The sequence below is a fragment of the Sinocyclocheilus grahami genome, unplaced genomic scaffold (genome assembly GCF_001515645.1).
Source record: "Sinocyclocheilus grahami isolate Dianchi unplaced genomic scaffold, SAMN03320097.WGS_v1.1 scaffold333.1, whole genome shotgun sequence".
Taxonomy (NCBI): Eukaryota; Metazoa; Chordata; class Actinopteri; order Cypriniformes; family Cyprinidae; genus Sinocyclocheilus; species Sinocyclocheilus grahami.
In genome coordinates this window covers 679,759-693,209 of record NW_015505512.1, presented here as the reverse complement: position 1 = coordinate 693,209, position 13,451 = coordinate 679,759, and the positions used below count along the sequence as shown (strand labels likewise).

Below are 13,451 nucleotides of genomic sequence, written 5' to 3'. Positions count from 1 at the left end.
AGAAAATTAAGTCGTTATAACGAGAAAACAACTCTCGTTATGTCGATATAACGAGAAAATTAAGTCGTTATAACGAGAAAACAACTATCGTTATGTCGATATAACGAGAAAATAAGTCGTTATAACGAGAAAACAAGAAGGAAAAAAAAAATAATGCATGGCCGCTTAGAACTTCCGTACAAATGTGCTATCTTACTAAATAATCATTTTTAGTATGTTAAGTACTAAATTAGTGCATGAAAATAGAGCACTTTAAATACATAATGGAAGTATACTTTTCTTTCTCCTGGGGTAATAATTATTGTAATAATAGTTACAATTTTAAAAAATTAACTTTAGTGTGTTAATAAACACTCTAAGTACACTTAAGTGGCTTTTTATTTCATTAACATTATATTATCTGCAAGTACAGTTTATAAAATGTATACTTTTAAGACTTGAAGTACACTACAAGGTCACATTTAATACAAAAGCACACAAGATTTAAAACATTTTTATAATAAAATGGATAATTAAATTGTTGTTTATTTCATTGCTAGCATTTTACATCTTTAATATAAACAATCAAAATAATACCTTGACACTTTTCAGAATCGTAGCACTATTAGAAATTACACTCAATAACATTCTATTCGGAGTGATATTTATCTTGTATGTTGTAATACCAACCCGATAATGAGACAACCATGATATTTATATTGCTTAGTCCAAAGAAAAATAAAATAACTAGCTCACCACACAAAAGACTGAACCAATGTGTGAGCATGAATGCTGTTTTAGCACTCATTTACTAACATTTGCTTTTCGGCAAATCAATTCAGACTATGTTACCTCATGTAATAAATATTCATGAAAAGAGCTGATATGTTTAATATCATGTTCTGTCGACTTTTTAGATTGTTCCTTCACCCTGATTATAATAGATCTGCAGTCCCCAAAGTGTATTTGAGAAGATCAAACGAAATGAGATGGAGAAAAGGTGTAGAAACCTGTTGGACTATCCATCTAAAACATCAGACAACCATCAGAAGCTGGTTCCATGTGGTTCTGAGATGTTCAAAGCTGGTCATTAGCTGGTCCAGACTGGTTCATCATCTTTGTTTTAGCTGGCAAAGGCTGGTCTTAGACCATCTTAGATGAGCAACAAGCAAGCTACAAAAACAAGCTTAACCACCATAAGCTGTTTTGACCTGTTTTTTCCCAACGGTGATAGAGAGCGACTGATAGAGGAAGAGTTTGCCAGTGACAATCAATCTGTTTTGAAGGGACTAAGTGGGTAGAGAAAACACGAGGCATGTTTGTCCTGCAGACGCCGATAGTGAAGGGATCTCTTAGAGTCTTGATCCCCATGCGAGGAGCACAACCTGCATCAGCACATCTCTCATGCTCTTTGTTCTGCATTGATTTCTTGCCAAACCATCTAGGCATCTTCACCCACGCAGGGCCCACATGGGTGAGACCTAAACATACATCCAGCTTGTGAAATGTGGCAGACGTTTAACACCTTAATTCAGCCACAGGCTCAACTGCAACCGATAAATGAAACATATTTCCGAGGGAGGCGAGGAGAGTGACCCTGCTTTTTTTCAATGGATCAAACCCAATCAAAGCAGCATTTTATCCTTTAATCCAAGAGGTCACACAGACAACAGTGTTTCTTGTCTCTGACAAGAGTGTACTTGTTTCCAGGGGAACGTTTGGGAGCAAGTGTTGCGCATTCCGTTCGTTCTGGAGATGATCAGCGCCGTTCCTTTCGTGATCACTGTGAGTACAACAAGCCAATGGGATTTTCACTGCATGGACCACTCCACCTCCAGAACATCATATCACATATCACACATCACATATCATATCACACATCACATATCACATCACATCACATCATATCACATCATATCACATAACATCACATCACATCATATCACATAACATCACATATCACATCACATCATATCACATCATCATAACATCATATCATCACATCACATATCACATCATATCACATATCACATCACATCACATCACATATCACATCATATCACATCACATCATATCACATAACATAACATCATATATCACATAACATCATATATCACATAACATCACATATCACATCACACCATATCATATCACATAACATCACATCACATAACATCACATATCACATAACATCACATCACATCATATCATATCATATCATATCATATCATATCATATCATATCATATCATATCATATCATATCACATAACATCACATATCACATCACATACCGTAATGTAAATAAGTCATTTTATTTTACAACCAGTAAAAAAATATTTGGAGTCTGACATTATTTTATTAGTGTTAGTAGTAATAGTAGTAAACAAAAACAGTTAAAACTATTTTTCTGTTATTACTTAATTTTATTAAACTATAATAATAGTAGTAAAAATAAGAATAATAAATGTATTGTGCTTATTATTTGTATTATTATATGTTTAATTTAATTATTTACCATTATTACAACAAACCCTGAAACTGATATAAAGTTTATTTATATAACATTTTCATAACAGCCTTAACCTGTGCTTATGAGTGAGCAATCTAAGCTGTATTAGTGAGAAATTAAGCTGTGTGACTGATTCAGTTCATGATTCAGATTGACAACTCTTGTTTGAATAGTCTGCTTCTACTGATTCATTAAAAGAACTGCACCAATGGAGCGATTCATAGTGAACTGAACTGCACGTTGTGCTGTATGTTTATTGTGGCTTGAATTCAGTGAGAACAATGCAATAGAAAGCTGCCATGTTTCATAATTTACATATGCTAGAAATAACTAAAATGTGTATATTTTTTGCCATAATGCTAAAGATTCATCAATGGCACAGCAGTGCTCCTGAATTGCTGTATTGTGTGTTATAGCTGTACCACAAAACTCTTCGAATTGAAAAGAATTAAGGTTTTTTCTTTCCAATCAGGTGATTTTGCCCTCCCTCAGAAACTTGTTCATTCCTGTTTTCCTGAACTGCTGGCTGGCCAAACACGCTCTCGAGAACATGATTGTAAGAAATGAAGCCTATCTTCTATCCTTTCTTCCAGAGCAATTGTGTCAGTGTGTTCCACTTTCATCACAAAGCTCTTATTTTCCTCTCCTTCTCTATCTCACTTCCTCCTTATGCCAAATTTTTCTGATTGTATCTGTCCTCTGCTGCTGAAAGCTTGCTGGTTATCGAATTTGCCAGAGCTCTGAATGTTTGTTTTTGGATTTGTATCATAAGTACAAGCACAATGGCACTGTGTTATTAAACGTCTCACTGTCTCTCATCTCTGCCTTCTTTTATCTCTCTGTTTCTCTCCTCCTTCATGTTGCTTTCAGAATGACTTGCACAGAGCGATTCAGCGAACACACTCGGCCATGTTCAACCAGGTGCTCATCCTCATCAGCACCCTGCTCTGCCTCATCTTTACCTGGTGAGAGAAAAACTAAAACAGGGCCTTACATTCATTTTCTGACAATAAGAATATTCCTCCCTCATATTGTGAATTGATATTTAAGGTAACACTTTAGTTTAGGGACCAATTCTCACTATTAACTAGTTGTTTATTAGCATATATATTATCGACATATTGGCTGTTTATTAGTACTTATAAAGCACATATTGTACATGACCATATTCAACATCCCTAACCCTACCCAATATCTAAACTTAACAACTACCTTACTATCTATTAATAAACAGCAAATTAGGAGTTTATTGAGGTTAAAAGTCATAGTTAATGGTTTGTTAATTTTAAAATGTAATTTATTTCTGTCATATTGTTGTAAAACCCATGATACATTTTGACAGGATTCTTTGTTACAGTTTTTTTTTCAACTGCTTACATATCACATATCACATCATATCACATAACATCACATCATATCACATAACATCACATAACATCACATATCACATCATATCAGATAACATCACATATCACATCACATATAACATAACATATCATAACATCATATCATCACATCACATATCACATCATATCACATATCACATCACATCACACATCACATCATATCACATCACATCATATCACATAACATAACATCATATATCACATAACATCATATATCACATCACATAACATCACATATCACATCACACCATATCATATCACATAACATCACATCACATAACATCACATATCACATAACATCACATCACATTCTTTGTTACAGTTTTTTTTTCAACTGCTTACACACAAAATCTTTACTTGTCACAGTTTTTGAAAGCTGACACTCAAACACCAGAACCACACACCAAATCTTCAAAACCATACACTAATTCTCGGTCTTTGACTTTGACTTTTTGCAAAACACAACACACAATTCTCTATGTAGCACACTAAAATCTAACAGGAATTAATATTATGGCAAAGGTGTTTGCAAATATTTGCTTTTGAGACGTGTTTGTGATATTTTGAATGTAGTGCTTCATTTTGCAAGAGATGTGAGGCATTCTGCATTTTGTGTGTTCAATTCTTGGATTTGTGTGTAAAGTTTAAAAAAAACAAAAAAGAGGCAAAGTTTTGAAAAGCAGCTGAAAAAAAAACTGTAAATAGAAAGTTAAAAAGGATAGCATTTATTTGATATAGAAATAGATTTATTTGTTGAAATAGAAATAACTTTACTTGCTGAAAACAGTATTATAGTATTAATTTCTTTAAAAAAAACGGAACTGTATTTTATAAATATTTTATATAAATGTTTATTATTTGATATTTTTAAATATTTTACATTTTATATGTTTAAATTGTACTCATATGTCTCAAGTTATTTTAAACCATGTATGACTTTCTTTTTTTTTATTGGTTTTGGATCATAAAAGAAGGCATATTTGATTCCTTTTTGTCCCCATTGACTTTCATTATATGAAAAAAAACAATTCTTCAAATAACTTCTTTTGTGTTCTGCAGAACAAAGAATTTCATGCGGATTTGGAATAAAATGAGGGTGAAAAATATTGACTGAATTTTACTTTTGATACAAAAAAAGACAATTTACAACAATAGGTCAGTGAGAGATCATAAAATGATTGCATAAAACTAAATTGTGCTTTTGGTGCAAGAAATGTTAAAAGTAGGCATAAAATGTAGAACAAGGCCTTTTTGCATTGTACATTGCAGAATGGGAGCTAGTGCGACGGTGCGGCTGGTCAGTAGTTGATAGGATGATGTTTCGAAAGTGCTGATTAATTAAACACCACGTTGTGTGTGTTCTCTTGTTGTGTGAGGTAAATAGCAGGGAGGTGCTGAATGTGCAGGGTAGCGGTGCGTTTGTAAAACAGAAGGGAGAGAAATGAATGACCTTTTCACCACTGACAGCTGCATGTTGACTCAACCGGCCTTTAAACACCAAGCAAATACACACACACACACACTGGCTGTACTGAAAGATAACCCACACACAGACACACAAACAGGGTTCGCATCATGTCGTTGTGCGCGTGGCTCACCACACAGTTATTGTGTTTTGGCTCGTGTTTATCACAGTTTGCTCCAAACCATCCAGTGATGATATAAGCCCTCTGGCTTTCCATACACATGCAAATCCCTGCAAACCTGTCCACCTGAAAAGTCTTTCAAAGAATAGTTTATTTACAGATTATTTATTCACCACCATCTCAATTCCCGAATGGACTGTATCCATTTTTTATGGGACACAATTAGAAGGTATTAAGAATACAATGGTTCTTAGTGACCACATCTGTCAGGCTCTTAAAAAGCATTTAAAATAGCCTCATACAGGTTTGGAACTACATGAAGGTGAGTAAATAATGACAGACTTTTCATGTCTGGGTGAACTATGCCTTTAAATCCATATATGAGCTGTTCTTAGTCCCTTTTCTCTCTCTTTTCCAGTATTTGTGGTATTCAGCACTTGGAACGAGCAGGGAACAACCTGACGCTCTTTGACTCTCTGTATTTCTGTGTTGTCACCTTCTCTACGGTGGGATTTGGTGATGTTACACCTCAGATCTGGCCCTCTCAGCTGCTGGTGGTCATCATGATCTGTGTGGCTCTTATAGTTCTACCAATACAGGTAAATAAAGCACACTCAGACAATCACACTATTCATCGTACTGTATATACAGTATATACATATATGTCACTGAATAATTAATGCAACTGACTCTACTGTGCACTAAACAAGTCACTACTGTGTACTTAAGAGTCAGTCATTGAATTATTCACTCAACCAATTTATTTTAAAACACTGATTCATTCAGAAACAGCACACCTCCACTGTGTTTTGCTTGTAATGCGCAATGCTTCTGCTAGGCTTAGTTTGAAACTATTTTCATTTGTGGATCAAAACCAGACAAAGTGCCTGGCTATAATGTGTGTAAAAGTTACTTATTATTAACTTATTGTTTATTGAACTGTTTGATTAGTTCTATATCACACTTGCTGCCTCTTCTTTGTCTGAATATCAGCAAATTTAGTGTACATACAGTATGTGCAGATAAGTAAGTGTGTTATATGCACAGTTTTGAGAGTGACATCCACAATTAATGTATCGCTGAATTCCCTAAGTTATCATTTTCTGTGTGTAAAATAACCTGCAATGGCTGCCAGGCAGTAATAATCATAGCAATATTTTGGCATCTTGCAGCCCATGGAAGACAGCAGTTTACCCATTTGGATATTTTTAGCCAACCAATGTTGACAAAGGGAGCAACTGATGTTATTAGCAACTGTGGTCGAGTGAGAAATACTGGAGTAAACATTTGTGACCCTGGAGCACAAAACTAGTCTTAAGTCGCTGGGGTATATTTGTAGCAATAGCCAAAAATACATTGTATGGGTCAAAATTATTGATTTTTCTTTTATGCCAAAAATCATTAGGATATTAAGTAAAGATCATGTTCCATGAAGATATTTTGTAAATTTCCTACTGTAGATATATCAAAACTTAATTTGTGATGAGTAATATGCATTGCTAAGAACTTCATTTGGACAAGTTTAAAGGCAATTTTCTCAATATTTTTATTTTTTTTGCACCCTCAGATTCCAGATTTTCAAATAGTTGTATCTCTGCCAAATATTGTCCTATCATAACAAAACATACATCAGCTTATTTATTCAGCTTTTCAGATGATGTATAAATCTCAATTTAGAAAAATGTACCCTTATGATTGGTTTTGTGGTCCAGGGTCACATTTAATAATGAGCACAGACGGTCACTTTTCCTCTCTTCCTTTTATGTCACTGTCAGTGATAGAAATTAACTTTTACATTTCCAGGCGCATTTTTTCCTTTTATAGGGGCAAGAGTAATGTATAATTAATTAATTAATGCATAAATGCATATTATTCTTACATTTAATCAATAAATTAAATTAGAATAATAAAACATTATAGGGCTGTTACTTATCAAATTAAATCAGCATCAACGAAATCCATCGTTGCACTGTATTTACTGTTTAATTCAGCCAGAGTTATGCAGAATTAATAAGCCAGAAGTGGCATTTACACTGCATTTATAATTGCATAACTAATCTTATGATATTAATGTTTTAAATATAATATTAGGAGTATGGAAATTTGAAATTATATTTAAAAAATGAAACTAAAACAGTAGGCAGCCAAAAAGTCTTAAAGGGGTCATATGATGTGATTTCAATTTTTCCTTTCTCTTTGGAGTGTTACAAGCTCTTGGTGCATAAAGAAGACAGTTCACCAAATCGAACTGAATCGTTTGAAACGGTTCGCGTCTCCAGTATGCACTGATCCACAAATCACTTAAGTTAATCGGTTTATAAACGTGCCTGACACTCCCTCTGACACGAAATAAACCAATATCCCAAGTTATTCAGTTACTCCTGTACATTGACTGAACTGCTAAAAGAGAACCGATGATGGGATGTGCACGAGCAGAGCAGCTGAACTGAGTCTCGTACTGCTGGGAGACGGCATCATAGTATGCTAAGGGGCGTAACATTTCCGTCACACGCTTGAGGTATTCGGCCAATCACAATACACTAGATGACTGGCCAATCAGAGCACACCTCGCTTTTTTAGAACGATGAGCTTTGTAAAAATTGACGTGTTTCAGAAAGGCGGGGCATAGAGGAGAAACAATAATGTACATTATATGGAAAATAATGTGTTTTTTTAACCTTAAACCACATAAACACATTTCATTACACCAAATACACAAAATAATGTTCTTTTTAGCAGCATCATATGACCCCTTTAATGAGTCTTTGAGTCAGTCGGCGAATGAAGCGTTTTTTTTTTATGAATGGGTCATTGAATCATTCACTCACCTGATTCATAAAAAACACAGATTCATTTAAGTTGTTAACATAAGTTTTTTTATTAAAATGTTGTATAAAATCACTATCAGATTTGCAATCGTACTGATATTTGGGAAAAACAACACTATTACTTGTGTGAAATGGTATAAATATTAAAAACAAAAACTCATAAAAGAGCTATTTTGCTGCCACATCTCAATTTTTTTAGGCACTTTTAATTCATTTTGGTTCTATTTTTGCCCCAAGCTCCTTTTCATTTCAGACTCTCGTCTCTGTCCTGGAATTTACTGATTGGTCCAAAACCAACTTATACTATTTTATACAGCAAACATTATTTATACTGTATATATTTTACAAATTCAGTAATTCACATTAAACTGTAAATTTATAAACTAGTGACAAACCTTAAGTCATCTTAATACAATAAATCTGTCCCAATTGATATTCACATCAAGATTCAGTGGTTCAACCTTAATTTTATGAAGCTACGAGAATACTTCTTGTGTGCAAAGAAACTAAAATAATGACTTTATATAATACCTTAACACAGAATCGACCACAGAGTCCAACGTTTATATTTTTTATAACATGAGTTAACATGTACTAAACGTGAGTAGAATTTGCACCGCAGTGCCCCCACACATTGATGCTCATGACAAGAATAGCATGTACAGTTATCTTTATTGAAGTGAATTAGGTTTAAATCGCCATCATGCATGAATGAATTATATTTTTGCAATTTTACACATAATAATCCACGATGATCACATTACACAAAACTGAAATTGCACGTCAAAATAACACATTGTCAATATTTTTTGAGACCCCCCAAAATTTCACAAATCACGTTTTCAGGGGATCCCCTTAATAAGACATGGGTTCCCCTGAAATCACGTTTTCAGGGGAACCCATGTCTTATTAAGGGGAGCCGAGCTCCCCCTAGCTCCCCCGTAGTTCGCACCCTGCTCTGGACAATGTTCTGGCATTCATGTGGATGTTATTTTGACACGTACCATCTACCTAAAGATGGTTGCAGACCACGTTCACCCTCACATGCTAGTGGTGTTCCCTGATGGAACAAAGAGTTCAACGTGTTGCCTTGGCCTTCAAATTTCCCAGATCTCAATCGAATTGAGCATCTATGGGGTGTGCTGGACCAACAAATGCAATCCATTGAGGCTCCACCTCACACTTTGCAGGACTTAAAGGATCTGCTGCTAATGTCTTGGTGCCAGAGACCACAGGAACGTTCAGAGGTCTTGTGGAGTCCCTGCCTCCTTTTAGTTTGCCCACTGAATTTAATTTCACAGAAAGGTCTGATATCCCAACTGAAGCTATGTGTAGTCTGATGCCTCTTTGTAAAGCCGTCTTAATGAAGCTTTGTTCACTTGGATTTCCCATAGTTTGAGCAGTTGGCTTTCTTGTGGATGGAGCGACAGAAGTCCGGGGGGAACTACAGCCGCTATCGTGCCCAGACCGAGAAGCACGTGGTGTTGTGTGTCAGCTGTCTCAAGATAGACCTACTCATGGACTTTCTCAACGAGTTCTTCGCACACCCCAGACTGCAGGTGGGTATGTGTGTGTGTATGAACGCTCTCAATGTATGCATGTTCATGCTAATTTGAGCTCAGACAGCCTGCTGTGCGATGGTTAATCCTCTTCAGGAGCGCTGGAAGCTGAGGTTCTTGTACTAGGATTAACCGAACATCAATTTAATTTCACCATGCTATTTATGTGCAAATGATCCGGGTTTCATTAGCTTGCAGTGTCTGTCTGACCCCATTTTTCACTAAATTGAGCTCACCATGTCCAGGACTACTATGTGGTCATCTTATGTCCCGCTGAGATGGATGTCCAGGTGCGAAGGATACTGCATATCCCGCTATGGGCTCAGAGGGTCATCTACCTGCACGGATCTGCTCTCAAAGACCAGGACCTAATGAGGGCGAAGTAAGACCTGCCGAGTAAATGTATAAACAATGCTAGTCATCGGAAGTGAAAAATGACTTCAAATCGAAAAGGGGATTTTTAAAAACTGTACTTGCAGATAATACAATACTAATTAAATAACTTAATAATAATGTCAAATTAAAATATTTACTTCAAAGTACTTTTAAAATCATTATGTTTTTATAACATTTTATCATGCTTTAAAGAAGTACACCTATTTTGATGTGTTGACTAACATACTGAAGCGCATGTAAAATTACTTGCACTTAGACGTAAACTGTGGTGTGTTATTTGATAATACATTTAAAGTTAATATATTTGGTTTCACTTTATTTTGATGGTCCCTTTAACACATTCTGTTGACTATAAGTAACATTGCACCTACATGTCTACTAACTCTCATTAGCGTATTAGTAGAGTATTAGTAGACTGGTAGGGTTAGGGTTAGAATAAGTTGACATATACTTGCAATGTTACTTATAGTCAGTAGAATGTTTGCTGGGAGACCATGACAATAAAGAGTTAGCAGATATTAAGCAAACCGTCTACTAATACTCTGATGAGAGTTAGTAGACATGTAGGTGCAACATTACTTATTGTCAACAAAATGTTCAAAAGGGACCATCAAAATAAAGTGTTACTTATATTTTAAATGAAATAAATGGCAACTTCATCATTACATCATGTGTTGTTACAAATATTATGGTAAATATTAGTTTACCATAAATGCTTGGCATTACATTCAGCAGTACACTTTAACCATATTACAATGACAATAGAAGCAATGATTAAATCACTATTACTATTATTAGTCCTATAAGTTCTGTTGTAGTGTAGTTCACAATATTGCAATAGAAAAGAAAAGTTAGATGTCAGCTAGTTGTGTACTGAACGTCTACTATTGTTGCAGAGCACAAATTCTGAGTATGGGTCACCACAAGTCACCTCCTTTCTTTTCCTTTCCTTTCCTTTCCTTTCCTTTCCTTTCCTTTCCTTTGTGTTCCTTTCCCTTTCCTTTCTTTTCCTTTCCTTTCCTTTCCTTTCCTTTCCTTTCCTTTCCTTTCCTTTCCTTTCCTTTCCTTTCCTTTCCTTTCCTTTCATTTTCCTTTTCCTTTTCCTTTTCCTTTTCCTTTCCCTTTCCCTTTCTTTCTTTTCCTTTTCCTTTTCCTTTTCCTTTTCCTTTCCTTTCCTTTCCTTTCCTTTCCTTTCCTTTCCTTTTCCTTTTCCTTTTCCTTTTCCTTTTCCTTTCCCTTTCCCTTTCTTTCTTTTCCTTTTCCTTTTCCTTTTCCTTTTCCTTTCCTTTCCTTTCCTTTCCTTTCCTTTCCTTTCCTTTCATTTTCCTTTTCCTTTTCCTTTTCCTTTTCCTTTCCCTTTCCCTTTCTTTCTTTTCCTTTTCCTTTTCCTTTCCTTTCCTTTCCTTTCCTTTCCTTTCCTTTTCCTTTTCCTTTTCCTTTTCCTTTCCTTTCCTTTTCCTTTCCTTTCCTTTCCTTTTCCTTTTCCTTTTCCTTTCCTTTCCTTTCCTTTCCCTTTCCTTTCCTTTCCTTTCCTTCCCTTCCCTTCCCTTCCCTTCCCTTCCCTTAAAATTACACCTAAAAGTATATTTTCATAAACTGAAAAGGGCCAATATAGTTCCAAGAAGTATTGAGCTATACTACTAATAGCCGTTATTTTTTACCATTCTTACTGCAATAAGTATACTTATAACTTTACTTAAAATGAAATTGAATGAAATATACTACTTTTTTGTAATGAAATCTGTAGTTTATGCAGAGGAACATCACAGGTTTTACTATAATGCACCTATGCATGATTAAATATATTTAAGATGAAAAATCTATGTATTATGTATTTAAAGTACATTAAATTCATAATCAACTCAAAATCATAACGTTTCACTCATTTACAGGACTCCACAGTCACTGCAAAGTTCAACAGAGGTTTTAAAACCAGTGTGTAGCTAATATTTTTGCTAATGCATTTAAGTAAAAAAAAGAAAAAAGTTTGCTAATAAATGTATCCACGAAATTGTACTCTACTCGTTGCTTAATGGGAAATTGTGTATTTAGTCCTAATAATGAAATATGTTAATGATCTTTTCAGGTAGCAAGCTAACAGCTTAGCATGATAACTTGTTATTGATAAGAAGTTATTTTTGAGGTAATTCATAGCATGCCACAAATGTTAGATGGAAACTCACTTTCATCTTTTACTTCCTCGGTTTTTCTCATCTGTTAACTGTATTTCTCTCTTATTCCCCTGTTATGGAACCTGACCCTGTTTCTCTGGCCTCTTTTCATCGTGATTGGCTGCAGGATGGATGATGCTGAGGCCTGTTTTATCCTAAGCAACCGATTTGAAGTGGACCGCTTTGCCGCTGTACGTTCCCCTCCAACTCAATTTCCTCACCTTTTTTTTCCATTCTGCATTTCAACCCTCTCATTTCTATCCATAAAATAGGAAGCAGCAATTTCAAACATCTCCAGTATTAGCCCATTTCTCTTTCACTCTTTGACATTCTACCTACTGATCTCACATTTTGACAGTTCAATGTGAAATGATTTATCCTGAAGGCAGTTGTAAGGGATGTTTGAGAATGTATTTGGATGCCTCTCACGAAACCTGTGAAGAAAACATCAGGGTCATATTTCAACCCAAAATCAAAAGAAATAAACACTAAATATATTTAGCATTAGGAAAAGGAGGCCTAATTTTGCATTGTAGCATTAATTCTCTTCTCCCATAACTGCAATTACTTTAATACATAAAAAGCATTTCATTACTGTATTATAGAAGATATATTATGTAAATGTGATATTTGATGTATTGCCTCATTTAAAGGGGTCATATGATGCGATTTCAATTGTTCCTTTCTCTTTGGAGTGTTACAAGCTCTTGGTGCATAAAGAAGATCTGTAAAGTTGCAAAGACTAAAGTCTCAAATCCAAAGAGATATTCTTTATAAAAGTTAAGAGTCAACCACATCTACCTAAAACAGCTCGTTCTAACACACCCCCACATGTCTACGTCACAATGTGGGAAGATTTGCATAACGCCACCCAAATGTTCACGCAAAGAAAGAATGCGTAACTTTTATTCTTGCTGTAGTATTGTTGCTGCTGCCGCCGCCATGTCGAGAAGGCGCTGTGTTTCGTTTGTGAAAGCGAAACTACTTTGTTTGGCTAGGGCTGGACAATAATTCAA

General features: G+C 35.2%; 1 protein-coding gene across 1 annotated transcript in view; it reads left to right on the top strand.

The window, feature by feature from the left end:
* LOC107602688 (potassium channel subfamily T member 2-like) overlaps positions 1 to 13,451 on the top strand; it is a 48,798-nt gene that overhangs the window by 10,289 nt on the left and 25,058 nt on the right. The window contains exons 7-13 of the mRNA XM_016295258.1: positions 1,690 to 1,764; positions 2,962 to 3,045; positions 3,360 to 3,454; positions 5,900 to 6,080; positions 9,704 to 9,868; positions 10,114 to 10,250; positions 12,563 to 12,626. Of these exons, the coding sequence (XP_016150744.1) occupies positions 1,690 to 1,764; positions 2,962 to 3,045; positions 3,360 to 3,454; positions 5,900 to 6,080; positions 9,704 to 9,868; positions 10,114 to 10,250; positions 12,563 to 12,626 (801 nt within the window). The remainder of the gene's footprint in view (positions 1 to 1,689; positions 1,765 to 2,961; positions 3,046 to 3,359; positions 3,455 to 5,899; positions 6,081 to 9,703; positions 9,869 to 10,113; positions 10,251 to 12,562; positions 12,627 to 13,451) is intronic.